This window comes from Cylas formicarius, unplaced genomic scaffold (genome assembly GCF_029955315.1).
Source record: "Cylas formicarius isolate icCylForm1 unplaced genomic scaffold, icCylForm1.1 PGA_scaffold_4__25_contigs__length_36172078, whole genome shotgun sequence".
Taxonomy (NCBI): domain Eukaryota; kingdom Metazoa; phylum Arthropoda; class Insecta; order Coleoptera; family Brentidae; genus Cylas; species Cylas formicarius.
The window spans coordinates 2,038,323-2,055,314 of NW_026844334.1; the positions used below are offsets into that span (position 1 = coordinate 2,038,323).

A 16,992-nucleotide genomic window follows, 5' to 3' on the forward strand; every position below is an offset into this window, starting at 1 on the left:
AATTTTTGTCTTATTCCTAGTTTTTTAATTGCTATTTCAACATAACAAAATACAGAGGAAAACATTAAAAACAAAAAATACTTTGGAAAATTTGAAAAATATGAAATACAGAGAAAAATATAAAAACTGCAAAATAAACTAGAAAATATTAAAAACAAAAATACAGATAAAAAAGTAAAGTTTTTGAAAGACGAGTTTTTACGTTGATGTATCATTTTTGGTCGATTTCCCCTTTTTTTGTCTTATTTTAAATTGCTATTTCGAAATCTATAAATACACCGAATTAGAGAGAAAATACGCAAAATCAAGATATGGAGAGGGAAAAACGAAAATAATACACAAGTTAAACAAAAACAAAAAGAATACAAAGAAAATCATAAAAAACATAAAACGTGCAGAAAAATAGGCAAAGCTATATAATTGTATAATTAGTGTATAATTAGGTATTTTACAGGCGGGAGTAGAAAAATACTTTTTTGATTTGTCTGTTCATCTATTCTTTATTATCGTCGCCTAGGACTGCGTGTGGCACTTCACGACCACCCCAGGCCACCGGATCCGGATCGCATTTCAGTTTTTCGAACTCGAACCGCACCAGGAATGTTCCTACGACCACGTGGATTTCTACGACGGCGCGTCGCCCGAAGCGCCCTCCCTCGGCAGGTTCTGCGGCTCGAAATTGCCGCACCTGATCGTGGCGTCCGGCAACCAACTGTACATGGCTTTCAGATCGGACGCGAGCGTACAGAGAAACGGATTCTGGGCGACGCATTCTACGGTCTGCGGCGGGATGCTGCAGGCGGACCACGAGAAAAAGCATATCTACTCGCACGTGAAGTTCGGCACTTCGCTGTACGACAGCAGGTAAGGCGCGGGTGCGCTACCGTCCGATAGATGGCGCTGACGCGTCGATATCTGCCGCAGGGTCGACTGCGAGTGGACGATCGAGGCGCAGGTGGGATTCAACGTGCAATTGTCGTTTTTGACGTTCGACGTCGAGGACGAGAAAGACTGCGGTTACGATTACGTCGAGATATTCAGCGGGCTCGACTCGAGCGGCCCGTCTTACGGGAAATTTTGCGGAGCAAAGGTAATTCAATCGCCGTGGTGGAACGAGCTTATGGAAGTGGTTCTACTTGGCGCTTTTTAATCCATAGACGTAAAAATGGGCTGTATTAACAGAGTAATTTATATATATATATATATATATATATATATATATATATATATATATATATATATATATATATATATATATATATATATGTGGGGTGAAAACTATATTTGAAGTTGGTCAAAGTTGAACTAATCTAACAGCTTGAAAGGACTTATTATTAACGATGCTTTAACCCTGCTCAAAAAAATTGTTTAATTACTTCTCCCCGGATATTAAACCTGATCAGCGCTTGCATCTCATAAAAAAAGATGGCTCTTACTTAATATCGATGTATTAACTAATATTTAAATAAAACATAGACAACATAAAGTAAATTTTTAAAGAAATTGATGAAGAAATTTTAAATCGCGTATCTTTACAATTGTGTCACATTATAACTAATAATATATTTTTTTTATATACAAGGTGATTTTTGAGTCCATTAAAAAAAAATCATATGAACATATGTCCTAAACGTCTTACTTTTTAGGTACGGGGTGGTAAAATTTTCAAGAATTAAATATTTTTTTTAGTATCTGTAATACAATTTTAGATAATTTAAGGAAACTTTTTTGCATATGTATTACGTATCAAGAGGCATTATTCTGCGTACCACATTTTCTTTTAAATACACCAGTGACGGACGTACGGAATTTCACCTAGCTATTTTAGCAGACATTGATGGTACGCCACTGATTTTTCTTAAATTAAAAATTCTCCAATATCCAATCATACTTAAGTAATTGTCTATCTGTTTTACTAAAATTGTTCAATTAAACCGAATTGCGAATACGGCGTACGTAAACTTAAATAAATTTAAATAAGAATCGTTTATTATTTATCTTGTTGTTAGAATGTCAGTTTTCCAATTTTTTTTTCTGAAGGACACTAACTGGTAACTAAAAACTAGATATTTTGTTTTAGATAGATATTTTATTTCTTACGATTTAACCAGTGCAGTGGCGACCTAATAAATCAAAATCAAAATACCATTTGTCATTTTGTAAATAATACCAGTTTCGTCAGCAGGGTACTTTTCTGAAACTTGACGGTTTTAGGGAGAATTTTCATTTGTTTATTTTGTGGATATACAAAATGCGATCCGTTAGTGTATTCTGCAGAATAAGCGTATTATCACTATTACCATTTCGCAGAAACCTTTTGACATAACCTCAACGCACGAAGCGCTGCTCGTCAGATTTCGATCCGACGACACGCTGACCGGCAAAGGATTTAGTCTGGTCTACGAATCGGTCGAAGCTTCCTTCAGTGAAGAGGAGGAAAACGCGTGACGTAGCGCGAAGGAAACGACAGGATGACGTAAGAAAGCGATCTCCGGTAACGGCATTACGTAGCATATTTAAACAGTTTAATCGTGTGTAGTTGCGATGGGCGGGCGTAGCGTTCTAGCCGTGACGTGCATAGGTGTGTGTATTTAGCAGCATTACGACCGATAACGTATTAAGTTTCAAGTCGGATAGGAAAATAAAACGAGTTTCGAAACCCAAGGTTGTTTTATTTAACACGAAAATCATTTCACTGCGACGTTCCTCAGCGTCTTCGACGCGAAAGTCCCTTTCCCTTCTACAGCGAGCGGCACGCCCTTGTAGCAGGCCTCTAGGTTATCGTTGGTGTGCAAATCGGGGGCGACGGTCTCGAATATCTTCTTTTTCGGGTTCATTACCGGGTCAGGTCGCCGTTCGAAGCCCTCGCAGGTCACCAAATCGCCGGGTCGACACCCAGGCGGCGGTGCGAGCACTTCCACGCCGTTCTCGCCACTCGCGCACATAACCATAGCTTCGGACGTAATTCCCCGCATCTGCCACGTAAAAACGAGCGAAAATTACTTGGCCGAGCGTCCTCGACACTTTGGCCACACGTGAATAACAAAAGAAGAAGAGATTGAAAGCTCGAACGTAATGACAACTTCCGAATTAACCTAGCAGGCTTAACCAATAGAAGTTGAGAAGAAAAACAATCACAACTTAAAAGTACGGACAACCCTTCTTTACGCAACATATTACGCCATTCGAAACCTGCCTTGACACTAGCAGAGACTAATCGAAGTCTATGGGTAATGGACAAGTGTCCTCAACAATTCGGCCCGACGTAATTAAAAATAAAGAAGAAGAGACAGATATCTTTAAAATGTCTATCTAGCACTAAAGCAGGCAACAGAAGTAAAAAAGAATCTATATTAAGGCTAGGTTGACAGGATGCCATTTCTACATCTTTCTGTCTACCACCAAATTGCAAAAAAAATTATTCCGAATTTGTGCGTGTGAATCGACACAAAGCGTTTATTTTAATAAGCTTACAGGTTTAACATTTATGGAAAGCGAAAATAAAGTTGAAATCTACTAGATGTCGCAGGGGAAAAATGTAAATGGAAAAAATGTTCAAGCAGCAACTACATAACCTCAAATAGGCAGAACGCTCATTGTTTCATCACAAATCTAATTGCAGATGAACGTTTTGACTTTCAAATATACAATTGTAAAAAGTACCAATGGGCAATCTGTTTAAGAAACTGTAGGCATTACAAAACATAACTACCAAAAATTAAAGAGTACATTAGTTGTAGAAAATACATAATATAGTTACTACATTAGGTTTTAATCAGCACTCAGTCTTAACCTCATTTATCTCTTTTCCTTGTATACCCACAACTTATTGTATGCATAGTAAAAACATTTTTATACAAAGTTTGGCCATTTACCACGAACGAATACGAACGAAAAATACTTCGCGCTTGATTCAAAAAATCAACCTACCTTAACGGGTTTCAGATTACATAAGACCATTACAGTTTTATCTCGCAACTCGTCCAAGGGCACATGCTTGACCAATCCCGAACAAACAGTCCTGGGCTCGTTTTCCCCGCAGTTTATCTTCAAAACGTACAAGGAATCAGCATCCGGATGACGTTCGACGTTCTCGACTTTGCCCACTCTTAAATCTAACCTGCCGACGTCGACGGGCAGATCCGCGCCGTTCGTTTTATCGGTTTTACTGGGTTCCTTCTTGGGTTTGGCGACTTTGGTTTTGGTTTGTTTTTCTTCGACGGACACTTCGATTTGCTTTTCGGTCGCTTCGCTAGTAACGGCGGGACGGGCGCCCGGTACCGCCACCTGCTTCACCCCGTTTTGAATCTCCAACCTAACAAGCTTCTCCTTGGCTGTTTCGACTGCCGCAGATAGCTTACTGTTTTCTTCGCGCAATTGATTGCATAATAAACGGTTGTATTCGGTAGTTAACTCGTTCAACTAGGGGAAAACACGTCGTGAAATTTTCATCGTTGCTAAACGTGGCCAAAGCTCACCTTACTCTTAATATCGTTAATAGTTTGCTTCATTAAATTGGCGTTGCTTCTGATACGGTCGAGGGAGCTGGTCGCCTCAGGCATTTTGGACGCGAACAACGAAATTCTCTGAAATACTGCCTTTATTATACTAAATTTTATATGCATAAATTGAGTATTGTAGGAGTTCGGTTGACTTGAAGGTTAGGTTATACATCCCCATCTTTTTCGAACGATTAAAATAGCACGAACCACAAAATGGTATCGGCAACTATCTGTGGTACCGTCACGTAAATGCAGTCGGTTTATAAGTGATATTATTAGCAATTTTAAACGATTCGATAATATCCGTTCGAAATCGATTACTATTAATAGTAAATGCATTGCCGTATCATTGCGCGGTTATGGTTTCGGCAGCGAAGAAATAACGCTTGGTCATGCTCTGGCGCGTATAAAAACGCGACAATGATAATTGTAATTCTATAACGATATTAGCTTGCATATTATTAACGCGGCGTTTTTGCGTGTCTGTGAAAATGTACCTGCATGAAAAGGCACAATCGCGCGGCGTCTGAAGAAATCGACCGCCGGATTGCATCTGATGAAAACGCAGTTAAAATTAGAACGAAAAAAACGCGGATTAGCATTTCAGGTATTCCTGATGTAATTGTAAATATTATTGCTTTTTTTGTGTTTACCGTCATTGACACAAGCGCATAGTTGTGTCGGTTTTTTGTATCGAATTTCATTGTATATATTGCTTTAATAGGAATTAATGCAAGTCATGGTCCGTGCAAGGGTCGGTTGGGGTTTCGTCACTCTGTGTTACATCAGTGCCACCCACCCTTAGGAGCATAACTATGCTATGTCCATTTTTTCTTATGTTGTCTTGTTATATCAAAGTATATTTTAAAGATATGCGAAATATCCGTAATTTAAGTTCGCACGGTACCACTTCTACTTGACAGAAAAAAAAACAGGCGTAAACGAATTTGCGTGGTTACAATAGAGAATTAGCAAAGGTTCAAAGAAAACGTGAATGTTTTGATTTGCATGCAAGTTGTTATCTAGTGTTAGTGGATTATGAAAATGATCCCGTATAAAAAAAAAACAAAGAAGCCTCTGTGTTAAGTTGGAATTTCCATCTCAACCGGAGAAAAGAAGTATCTATATGCTATACTTTGAGAGTATAAAAAGCTGTTTAGGTTTTAATTGGATCTTCATCAGCAGCTTGTCAACCTGTACTCAATGATTCAGGACTTAGTTCTTGATAATGAAAGAAAAAAGATCGTGGATGATTATTGGCATTTATCGCAGACATCAGAACTATTCTATGTCACAAAAACTAAGTGGTTTGGATTCTAACTCAATAGAACATCATAAACTTGTATATTTATATGTCCTCTGTTTTTTTTTTCTATAATCAATCACCCCAACAGTAACAATAAAATGTAGCTTTTATTATAAAATTAAAACATTTGATTGGTGATTTGGTTTTCAGTTTTCAACCGGCGTATTAATTTAAGGTTATGTTTATGCGGAACAACGATGTAAACAAAAGCGTGATCAGTATGCACTGTGATTACTTTTCTGCGTAATAAAAAATTCACGATAATAATGTAAACACCTGTTAGTACCGGAAAGTGTCAAAACAAAACGCCAATTTGCATAGGCACGTAAAAGTCGGAGACCTTAGCTTCGACTTCCGACTAATACGTCGGAAAAAGTTTCGAACAGGAAAGCTTCGGCTCAGGGTCACGTTCAGGCGAAAAGTCAGGCTTTAGATAAACCGCAGATAATTAAGTTTCCCAGCGAGGATAAATCACGTCTGTTGTTATTGTTTTTTTTTATTTTATCGATTTGTTTGGGTGCAACTTGTAAATTTTTTGCTGTAGTGCGTAGGTAAAAAAGCTCTTTGTATATTATTATTATATTTGTTTTACGTATAAATAATAAAACAATTAAGTGTTAGAGCGGTAGTTGGTTTTTTTTTGGTACGTAGCTGGGTGGTTTACACCATAGAATTTATGCCTCTTCCTAGATAGCCTGCGTAAATGGTGTTCTTCTTCTTAACTTCGTTAGGGCAAAACTCTAGGATCATTCGGCCAGATAAAAGTTAAACAACAAATGAAAGGTTTTAAATGATAATGTGAATAATAAAATAGTGATACAATAATACGGAGAAGTAACTAAAGTTTCGGTTAATTTTGTTTTTTTTTGCCAATTTGAAACCTTGCTTGCTTGACTTAACTTTCGGTCAGTTATTGCGACGTCACCTACTTTATTCACTGTTTCGCAGAAGAAAAAAGGGTATCATCAAAATTGCTATTTTATTTTTGAGGAAAAACGATTTTTTTGTTTATTGCTGTATCGTTTGCGCGGTTCGGCAAATCACACCTTGCCACTTGGCGTCTGTTTATTGTTCTATGACGTCAATTATCTATGGGAGCGATTTTTTTGTACATACATTTTGAAAGTTGTTTTATTAGAATCGTATCGCTTTTTACAATTAATTTAGTCATAGAATCAATGAATTGCGAATACGGGGAGACTCATTTACTCTTCGAGTGTCCCTTACAAAGAAAGTTTTAGTACAAACAACTTTCCCACCAAGAGCAGTAAAAAAATGAAAACTATATTTCAAATTTTTTGATAAAGACACGGTGTTGTCGAAACAATTGTCATGTCATAATATATAATTTCGTGAAAATCCGATCTTTTAGTTCTTATTTATTTTGATAAATGGATTTTCATCAAGTAAAAGTCACCTCAGTTCAATGCTTTGGTTAACCCTTAACATCCTAACTAACTAACCAAAGAAATCTTGCCACGTCATTTTAATATTTCTTTCAGAAATATTTTCCGATTTCTGAAGAAATTTGTGTTCAATGAGAAATCCATACTTGGAATCTAAAAGCAACCCATACTTACTTTCCAAAAGTGTGACATTCGTGTAGGTAAATGGATGACTACAAGAAGAAATTATCAATTGGGTGCGCAGTGAGCGGATTAATTACCCAGAATCTGGTCTAAAACGCGTGTTGTTAAAAATTATCAAATACTGCAAAGCAAATCGTATGCCACAGACAAATATTATGATACTACAGTAGCATTTATTTATTAGCAAAAAAAAACATCACAAGGAAACTATTTATAAAAAACAAATATTAACACAGAAAACAAAACTACAATATTGCAGGAACAGGGACTAATTTAACGTTTTACATAACACAAAACCATTACAGAATAGTATATGCAGACACTTTTAAATTTAAAATATTTTGACTCCAACCTCTTCAGTAATTGTGAAAATAAATCATTGTGTTTTGACATGATTCGAATAAACGAGTAAAATCATCGACGCTCAAAACAAACTAAATATACGTGCGATTTTTAGAGAACCTCTTAGCGATCTACGTACCTACGTAGCCGAAAGCGCTTACAAAATTTAAAAATGCCCATTACCGAAAAAATCTCTCCATCTTCACATAAAACGAGTTACAGAGTCCCATCCCAGTTGCTGTGAACATTGATTGACCCACAATTGAGACCCTACCAAGTTGTAGGTAGTAAATGCCCACTTTAAACGGACTTAATTGTAGGATTAATCGGGCTCGAGGCTATGTTGAGAGCTAATGTTATCTCGTCGATATATCTTATTAATATTTACCTGTCCCCACTATCGGACTTTGTTTACAACTTCGAACTATAAAACAAAAGCTTGAAGCCGGGATGCAACCAAACGTTTTCAGCCAACTAGACTAAAGTTTCTATTTTTTTCAATCGTTGCCAACGCGATGCAATAAGCAAACATGAGTTCGTGCGAAAATTCTTCTCGATGTGACGTCATCGCATCCGTGTCTCGAAGCTTGTCAAATGACGGGGGTTATTTCGGGATCGAGTTCCTCGTGGATTTTTTCAAGGGGGCGGGGACGATGTTTTACGTCGTCCGTCCCGGCGACTCGACGTTTGAAAATGTCGGCGACGCGCCCAACTTTTTCCGGAACGTACGTAACTTTTAACGAGTTTTTCGTGAAGTATTTTTATTACGTTTTTCGTCCTCTCGGGGCCAGCGATGATTTTTATATAATTGCACAACTAACATAATAATATTGTCAAAGATGTTTACAAGTCAAACAGCATACATGGTGGCACAAGAAAATTTTTAATATATATTTAATAATTTATTAATAATAATTTTTATTTTAAATAATTTTTATTACAAAAATCTACTAATGATGAGAAACACGCAATCGCGGACGACAGTAAAAAACTTAATCATGTTCAGGGTGGCCATTATAAATTACTAAGTGGATAACTTTGTTAATATGGATCCCACGATGAAGTTTAAATTACCAAAGAACATTTTTCGTAAACCCTTTCCGATTCTGCAATCGAAAATATAAAACAAAAATTTTATTGGTTGAATTTTGACATTTCTTCTTAATTTCTAAATTGAATGTACTTGAATACTTGAATCGCGATTTTTGTGTCCATTTTAAAAATAAAACTTCATATATATTCAAGTTTTCAAAAATAAAATATATATTTTGGCAGACATTGGTGGTACGCCTATGATTTCTCTTAAAATAAAAATTATTCTTAAAATCTCCAATCATCGAACAAAATATTAGAAGATTGTTGTTTTTACTTATAGACTTTTATTGAAATAAGATAACATCCTGAAACTAAAAAATATTCCTTCTGTTAAAATGATAAATAGTGCATTTTGTTGAAAATAGTTTTGTAAAATATTTTTTTGGATCTGAAAAAATATTTTAACAAAAGACGTAGTTACGGTCCCACGAAAAAAATACTTTTTTGGATATAATTTTTCTGTTGCATTTATAAAATTGGAGCTGTGATCGTAAACACTTGTAAATTCTAGAAATATATATATTTTTTATCTAAGGCGTTTCGAAACACTGCATTTTTTGGAAAAACAATTTTGTAACAATATGTGAACGTTTTTTTGTGCTTTTAACAATATTTTTTTGAAAATTTTAGAAATATTTTTTAAAAATTAAGGCCTTTCAAAACAATGCGTTTTTTTGAAAACAATTGCTTGGAAAAAATAACCTGGGCTAAAAAAATACAAAAAATTGGAAATATTTTTTTAAAATTAAGTCCTTTGAAAACAGTGTGTTTTAAATTTAGTGATGTTGTTTATGCAGTCGCCTATTGTTTTGGGTTTAAGTAATAATTTACAATTTTTACTTATTATCTTATTTATCTTACTTATCATTTCACCCAAAGTGAGCCGTTCTATCTTCTATGGCAAACAAGCGAATAACCTTTATATAAACCCTCCATTATTTTTCCTTCTTCCTCTCATTTTGTTGAAAGCATTTTTTTAAAATAATTTTTCTGTCGTTGATTCAGTATTATTTGGTACTATTTGTATAAAATTAGGAAGGAGTACACTTTTTGACAAACCCTTTTTTAGTTCTTCTTCGCCTGGAAAATCTGGGAAACATTTTTGAAAAATTAAAACCTTGATTTTGCTTTATTTTCCCGAAACATCTTGAACACGACAATCGAGATAAATGCCGGTACCCGGACACAATATTTGCTCAAACTTTATATATCGTGAAGTCTCATTTTGATAAACGACTTTGTTTAATTAAAACGAAAACTGCATCTGTTCTCGTGTACGTGAGGTGAATTTTATTAATTTCTTACCTTTCCCGGTAGGAGGGCTCGCACCGACAAATTAAAACAAACAAAACATTTTTCATAGTACAATAACTAATTTTATTCATTTATTCATTGTGTAACACTTCCAGGCTTGGCCGTACTTTCTTCTGTTTATGATCGTCGAGAATGTTATACTATGGGTCGAGAGAAAACCCACAGCTAGGCTCAACGACACAGTGACGAGCTTGTCGCACGGTCTCATTCAGGAATGTGGAAGGTGAGTCTACCCCTACTGCTTAGAGTTCTTTTTCAAACAAATCTTTATTTAACAAAATATTATATATATAATATTATAAACTTTCATGTATGAACTGAAAATAATGTAGATACCAATGTCAGTTTTCTACCTTTTTTACAAGAATATTTAAGTCCCGTTGTCTAGAAGAGATATGTTAATAAATGCATGATGGTGCGTATAAAAATTGCTGAGTAGGAAGAGTGGTGGGCTTTATCATTGGCCACCTAGATCCCCAGATTTATCATTCGAGTTACAGTGTTGTTAAAGAAGGCGTCTATTCATAATTTACGAAAATTGAACTGAGGTGGCTTTTGCTTGATGAAAATCCATTTATCAAAATAAATAAGAACTCAGATTTCACGAAATTATATATTTTTACATGACAATTGTTTCGACAATACCGTGTCTTTATGAAATGTAATATTTACAAACTACCTGCTACTATATATACCGAAAAATGACCATAAAACCTTAACTAATGTTGTAGTGAGAATTTAAGTTTAATAATGGAGAGGTATTTAAATCTAATGGATCGTTAAGTTATATTTGAATGTCTCATTTTGTTAATCTCCATGGCTTCCAATAAATTTAATTTTCTACTTTTTGTGGCTGTATGCAAAATATCAAAATTGTCGCCAAAAACGTGTTTTTCTGTGTTTAAGTGTGTATCATAATTAGACTCTAGACTATTGTTTTTAAACGCTCTTTTAGTTCGTTAATGTGTTTCTTGAAGGATCTACCTGTTTGTCCAGTATAAATTTTAGGACAAGATCCGTATTTCAACCTGTGGACACCTGATTTTTGACATTTCGTTTTATTGGTTTTTTAAAAAATTTCCTATTGTGTTGTTAGTTCTGAAAGTTATTTTTAAACCACATTTTGACAAATGTTTTGAAACTTTTTCACCAAGTTCTCCTATGTATGTAATTGGATTTGTTTTTTATTTTATATTTAAATTCTCACAACAACATTAATTAAGGTTTTAGTGTCATTTTACGGCATATATAGTAGCAGGTAGTTTGTAAATATTACATTTGATAAAAAGACGGTCTTGTCGAAAAAACTGTCATGTGAAAATATATAATTTCGTGAAAATCTGAACTTCTAGTTCTTATTTATTTTGTAAATCCAAAATTGTGGAAACGTTACGTTGATGAAACTTTTGTTATCTCTTGAATCCCTTCGAAATAGCCTTAAATTCTATACACTCTAACATTGGGTCATTCTGTGTACAGAAAACCTACGCCTTAATGCATTGTTGCATCACTACAGAGTCGAGAAACTATCTCAACCCGGGTTACCGCAATGAGTCCGAAAGCAATACCACACTTGCCACCGTTGTCCTTTCATACATTCAAAACATCACTGAACACATATCGAAAGTTCTAAAGAAGCATAACGTCAAAACCAGTTTTACCACTTGTCCAAAAATCTCTCAACATCTTCGATCTGTCAAAGACAAAACTCCATTTGAGATGCCAGAAGCTTACAGCATTGTATTGGAGAGACCGGACGAAAAATACCAACCAGGCTCGAAGAACATGAAAGAGCCTTAAGGCTACGACAAATAAACTTATCAGCAGTTGCCGAACACAATCATAAAACCGGACAAACCTCCTACCAAAGAAAAATCCGAGAATCCATTGAAATCTAGAAGCACCGAAAATATCTTAACCGCGACTCCGATCTTTACCTTTTACCAATATATGAATCAGTCATTTGTTTCAGTTAAGCTCTGAAGACGTTGAGCGGGATCTGGAAGATTTGTAAATAGTGATTTGAAATGACACCTCGAGGCTGCCATTTTTCTGAAACTGCAAAATAATTTGTATTCCATCGAACCCCTTCGTTTCAGGCTACTGTTTCGCGGTTCGGAGAGCTACGCCTACTTCTACATCTACGAGCACTTCCGGGTTTGCGACTTGCCGTGGAACCAACCGGTCACGTGGTACGTCGCGGCGCTCGGCGTCGATTTTTGCTACTACTGGGTCCACCGGGCCTGCCACGAGGTCCACGTCCTCTGGGCTCAGCACCAAGTACACCACAGCTCTGAGGACTACAATGTGGCGGTTGGTTTGAGACAGTCGCTGCTTCAGGGATGGTGCGCGTTTGTCTTCTATCTCCCTCTCGCTCTGGTCGTGCCGCCGTCTCACTTCGTCACTCACCAGCAGTTCAATCTGCTATTCCAATTTTGGATCCACACGGAGACCGTGAACACCTTGGGACCTCTGGAGTACGTGTTTAACACTCCGCGACACCACAGGGTCCATCACGGCAGTAACATTTACTGTTTGGACAAGAACTACGGGGGAGTGTTGATAGTGTGGGACCGGTTGTTCGGCACCTTCGCCGACGAGCGTCAGGACGAGGAGATCATCTACGGATTGGTTTACAATCAGCCCTCCTTCAACCCGCTTCACCTCCAGGTGGGTTATTATGTTTCAAGCGAAGACTGATTTTTATTATTAACCATCATGGTTACTAGAGTACGAGTATAGATGGCGACACAACAAAAGTACAATTATTGATGTAAATACAACGTCCAGCACACCTGTATGTTACGCAATCTTCATAATTTTTAGCCTTTATACGTCTTGTCGGTCTATATTTTATATTTCGGGATTTGTAATAAAAAACTATAAGCAACCGACTGGTGTCAAAAATCGTTGGCCACGAAATTTATTCTTATTGTATGGGAATAAAAACAAGTCATTAGATTCTAAATCAGGACTATGGATGGCTCATCGAAAAGTTCATTGTTTGTACTGATCGGTGAGAGCTAGCAATGTCGTCGTCGAGATTGATCAGTCTTCCGCGGTTGGTTTTTCTAATTATTTCGAAGACTTTCGACAAACAAACGATTGTGTACCATTCGAAATTGACTGTTTTACCTTTCACCAAACAAACAGTTGCGACGTGGTCAGTGTTCCCGAAAAAACATTCTACCATTAAAAGGCAGCCCTCGTATGTGTCCATCATTTTCGGGTACAAAATTACTATCATTCAGATTATACAATGCTTCGGAATCATTAAAATGTTCCCCCATTGAATGTGGTGGTACTTGCTATCTCTGTCAATGTTTCGTCCTCATTTTCCTCGCATTCATTCCAATTTTTTTTATAATCCAATTTTACTAAAACCTCTTTCTCTTGCTGTATTATCACTACATGGTAATGACAGAATTGTTCCGTCAGTTTAACAGTCTGTATCCTTTCATTGTCTCACCGTCATATCATTTTTTCTGACTCCATGTCGAACTTGTTTCTTTTGATTTGACAAACTTGCATCATCACTGTAGAACCAAATAGTTTGAAATGATTCAAATCTAGTTTAGTACCATTCCAACATTCATATGGTGTTTTACAGTTATATTGATATCATTGATATAAATACAACAATTAACAAGAACAATTCACTCATTCATAGCTTTAACGATTATAAAAAATCTCGAAAGGTGACTCCTAAGGGTGCAAATAAAAGTATATGGGATACGAAATATTGCACAGGAAAAATCTAAGTGGAAATAATATTAAAAAACTGTAACTGTAGAAAAAAAAACTGCAATGCAAAATTCGAAGGACAAATCGCTATCCAAAAATATGATTTCGCAGATTTGAAGAAGATATCTGCGGATTAAAATTTTCACAGTTTTTATAAATATTTCACAGATTTCTAAACGACTTTTCCGATTCTGAAAATGAATTTTCAGTTTATGTGGAAAATATTTGTATTCGGCCATAATTAAAAAAATATTAAGTAAAAGTGATATGTAAAAAATACTATTATACTATTTGTACAAAAAGTGTGAAAGACTAAAATACATTTTTTTTTCAAAATTCAGTTTCTAAATTTGTTTCCTTTCTGCCTATAAAAAAATTACATTTAAAGCGAAAGTAAAGTGTCCAAATATCAATTATTTTTTTAAACAGTGAAATGAAAACATATATACGAAAATTACAGATGAAACCTCTTTTCAAAAAATTGGAAAGAGAATTGTCAGTGTCAATGATAAATTAAAATCTAAATATATGTTTTTAAAATTTTCTTCAAAATATTGTTTTCTCATTTTCTTCTCCACTGTTAATAATTAAAATATTATGAGTGCACATAACAAAATCAAAGAAGGGAATATTATTTGATATGAAAAAGCTCAAAACAAGGAACATAAACCAGAGCTATGAGAGTAGATCCTCATAATAAAGAACTGTGAAGTTTTTTGCCTTATGTTTAAAATAATAGAATGAAAATTATTTACCTTCTACTGGAATTAAGTTATACATTTTTATATCATTAAGTTTGTTTGAAACTTTACAACCTTATGAGTTCTATGTAATTTCCTTCCAACTTATAAACCGTTAGTTCTGATGCAGTGATGAGTTTTAATTTAATATTAAACCATTTTGTATTTTCCTGTTTGCACACCAATTTTAGTGACTGAATATGGAATTCCTTAATTTCGAAACATGTCTCGATTAAATAAGGTTCATAATACATCCTTTTACAAGTCGGTGGCGAAACTGAGAGTTTTCTTTTTATATATCAAATATAACTGAAAGAGCATAAAAATATACATAAAACTTGCACTCATGGAGAGATGTTGAAAATAATAGGCTGCAGAACATGGATGTTTCCAAAGACTATCTTAACTAAGTTTTGCTCATAACTTTTCATAAACTAATACTTCAGTTTTTGAAATTTTGTGGCTTTTTTAACGGAACATGTAATTTTGGCAAAGTGGATTGCCAAATTAAAATCCTGTCACATAAAAATGCGACGTTTTAAATTTACTTCATACTGCAATATAAAATGAACATATGTGTCTGTGACCTTTTGTTATGTGCCAGAAATTGTGTATTTTTAAACTATAATTTTTTCAAAGGTTTCCTCAAAAAGCAAAATCAGTCTAAAGGTTTTCAATTATCGCCTGTTTGATATCCTCGATTCTAATTTTTGCCTTTTCCTGGGACTACATTTGGATGTGGATTTGGAGAGTGATGCTCGCATCTTAAAATGAATAAGATTGGAAATTTTTCGCTTGCAGAACTTAGATTCTAAAACAATTATCGAAAAGACTCACCTTTGTGTCAGTTAGAACAAACAATTCTTTTCTTTTTATTGCCGCAAGACCTCCCATTGTGTGGATGAGAAAATTGCCACTTTTGGTCCATTCTTATAAATCCAATTGCAAGCCCAAATCCAGCGAGTGATTACCACACTTTAACCAAAAAAAGGTAGCAACGCACGAAACACAAGGCTAGTTAAAACATTTAGGTGCCATCTCGCACACACAAAGCGTTATGAAAATATCACCTTGTAAACAAACAATAAAAACAATTATACACAAATATTTTGATGTTACACTAATTCCTAACCTGTTAACACGTCTTCGCGAATAGTTTTTCTTTTAATTTGTCACATTTTCAGTATGAAATACCTGGATGTTTTTCTATACAATAAGAAACAACTCAATCAAAACAGAAAACATAACCTCGCTTTTCGTGACTAACACAGTCGATGGTTCCTCCTCTTTATTGAAGAGGTCGTGCTGAGCAATAAATAGCATTTTCATTGATAAGATTATTTATAAAGACAATGTCAAAAAGTACAATACAAACAGCGCGATGTCACAATCCGGATTTAAAATGTCGCAGCAGGCCGGGCAAATTCTAGATTTTTCGTCATCATTTTCAGACTTTTTACTCGGGCTACGTGTACCAGCGCTTCAGGGCGATGGCCACGTGGAAACACAAGCTGGCGGCCGTTTTCTACGGTCCCAGCTGGGAGCCGGGCAAACCTCGCTTAGGGCTCGAACAAGACAAGGTGAAAGTGCTCAAAAGGGACAAGTACGACGTCAAGCTGCCCGGGTGGTGCAACGTCTACCTGCTCGTCCATTTCGCGTTGATAGTCTACGGCTTTCACGAGCTCGCGACCCGTCATTTGGTGCTCAGTCCTTTGACGGTGCTCGCATTCGTCGTCTACATCATAGGCTCGCTGACCAGCATCGGGATGCTGTTCGACGACCACCCGTACGCCTGCGTGTTTGAAGTGTTGCGGTGCATGGTCTTGGTCGTGGCCGTGCAGAAGATGGACTTCGCCGCCGTCGACCCTGCGACGCTGTTATTCGCGGAATGCTTTTTCCTGGTATCGGCCATGTTCTGGTTCCTCAGGAGCGTCAGGGTGGTCGACTTTTCCACGTCGACGAAGTACGACTGACGCGTGCCGGATATTTAAACATTTCCAGTGATAATTTTCATGTGATGTAGCTTTTAAGGTTATTTATTTATAATGCGCTTAAATAAAATAGACGACTTTTCGAATTCCGACGTTTTTATCGACCGAGCCTACGCGATACAAGATTCTTAAAAATGCGTCGAGCGATTTCCTCCCCAAACCTACCGCGAAATTTCGAACCGGCCAATGGGATCGCGCGCTCTCGTCAGCTGATTTGACTAATGCGGAACACTTCCGCTTGCGCTTTTCGATTTAAATAAGTTTATTGGACGACGCCGCGAACGCTTCGAATTTCGAAGTGGGCTGTGAACGCGGTGACATTAGTTTTCGTGGAAGATTAACGGAGTCGTTATTTACGTGAAATTTCGC

At 36.2% G+C, this 16,992-nt stretch overlaps 3 protein-coding genes across 7 annotated transcripts in view; 2 read left to right on the forward strand and 1 right to left on the reverse strand.

The window, feature by feature from the left end:
* The window catches only part of LOC132701556 (protein tolkin-like), a 20,957-nt gene extending 18,299 nt beyond the window's left edge, over positions 1-2,658 (forward strand). For all 3 annotated transcript variants that reach the window (XM_060669592.1, XM_060669591.1, XM_060669593.1), the window contains 3 exons: positions 518-864; positions 925-1,090; positions 2,311-2,658. In XM_060669592.1, coding sequence (XP_060525575.1) covers positions 518-864; positions 925-1,090; positions 2,311-2,448 — 651 coding nt within the window. In that variant the 3' untranslated portion in view covers positions 2,449-2,658. The remainder of the gene's footprint in view (positions 1-517; positions 865-924; positions 1,091-2,310) is intronic.
* LOC132701558 (aminoacyl tRNA synthase complex-interacting multifunctional protein 1) lies at positions 2,652-16,087 on the reverse strand. 2 transcript variants are annotated; one of them, XM_060669598.1, is made up of 5 exons: positions 15,765-16,087; positions 15,470-15,607; positions 4,479-4,586; positions 3,931-4,422; positions 2,652-2,975 (listed from the first exon to the last, which is right to left on the reverse strand). In XM_060669598.1, the coding sequence occupies exons 2-5, from the start codon at positions 15,524-15,526 to the stop codon at positions 2,688-2,690; spliced, it is 945 nt and encodes a 314-aa protein (XP_060525581.1). In that variant the 5' UTR covers positions 15,527-15,607; positions 15,765-16,087; the 3' UTR covers positions 2,652-2,687. The 2 variants fall into 2 exon arrangements, with proteins under 2 accessions (XP_060525581.1, XP_060525579.1); XM_060669596.1 differs by having other exon boundaries at positions 15,470-15,702.
* LOC132701557 (alkylglycerol monooxygenase-like) lies at positions 4,582-16,708 on the forward strand. 2 transcript variants are annotated; one of them, XM_060669595.1, is made up of 4 exons: positions 4,582-5,109; positions 10,244-10,371; positions 12,248-12,818; positions 16,084-16,708. In XM_060669595.1, exons 1-4 carry the CDS (start codon positions 5,059-5,061, stop codon positions 16,603-16,605), a joined length of 1,272 nt encoding a protein of 423 aa, XP_060525578.1. In that variant the 5' UTR covers positions 4,582-5,058; the 3' UTR covers positions 16,606-16,708. The 2 variants fall into 2 exon arrangements, with proteins under 2 accessions (XP_060525578.1, XP_060525577.1); XM_060669594.1 differs by lacking the exon at positions 4,582-5,109 and adding an exon at positions 8,155-8,464.
* Positions 16,709-16,992: the final 284 nt, after the last annotated feature.

Bases quoted from the DNA above. Each gene is read 5' to 3' on its own strand.
- LOC132701557 (XM_060669594.1), top strand. From the start codon at position 8,270: ATGAGTTCGTGCGAAAATTCTTCTCGATGTGACGTCATCGCATCCGTG. The intron at 8,465-10,243 runs GTACGTAACTTT...TAACACTTCCAG, and splicing joins CGCCCAACTTTTTCCGGAAC to GCTTGGCCGTACTTTCTTCT. The intron at 10,372-12,247 runs GTGAGTCTACCC...CCTTCGTTTCAG, and splicing joins CTCATTCAGGAATGTGGAAG to GCTACTGTTTCGCGGTTCGG.
- LOC132701558 (XM_060669598.1), bottom strand. From the start codon at position 15,526: ATGGGAGGTCTTGCGGCAATAAAAAGAAAAGAATTGTTTGTTCTAACT. The intron at 4,587-15,469 runs GTGAGTCTTTTC...GCAGTATTTCAG, and splicing joins TTGTTCTAACTGACACAAAG to AGAATTTCGTTGTTCGCGTC. The intron at 2,976-3,930 runs GTAGGTTGATTT...TTTACGTGGCAG, and splicing joins GTAATCTGAAACCCGTTAAG to ATGCGGGGAATTACGTCCGA.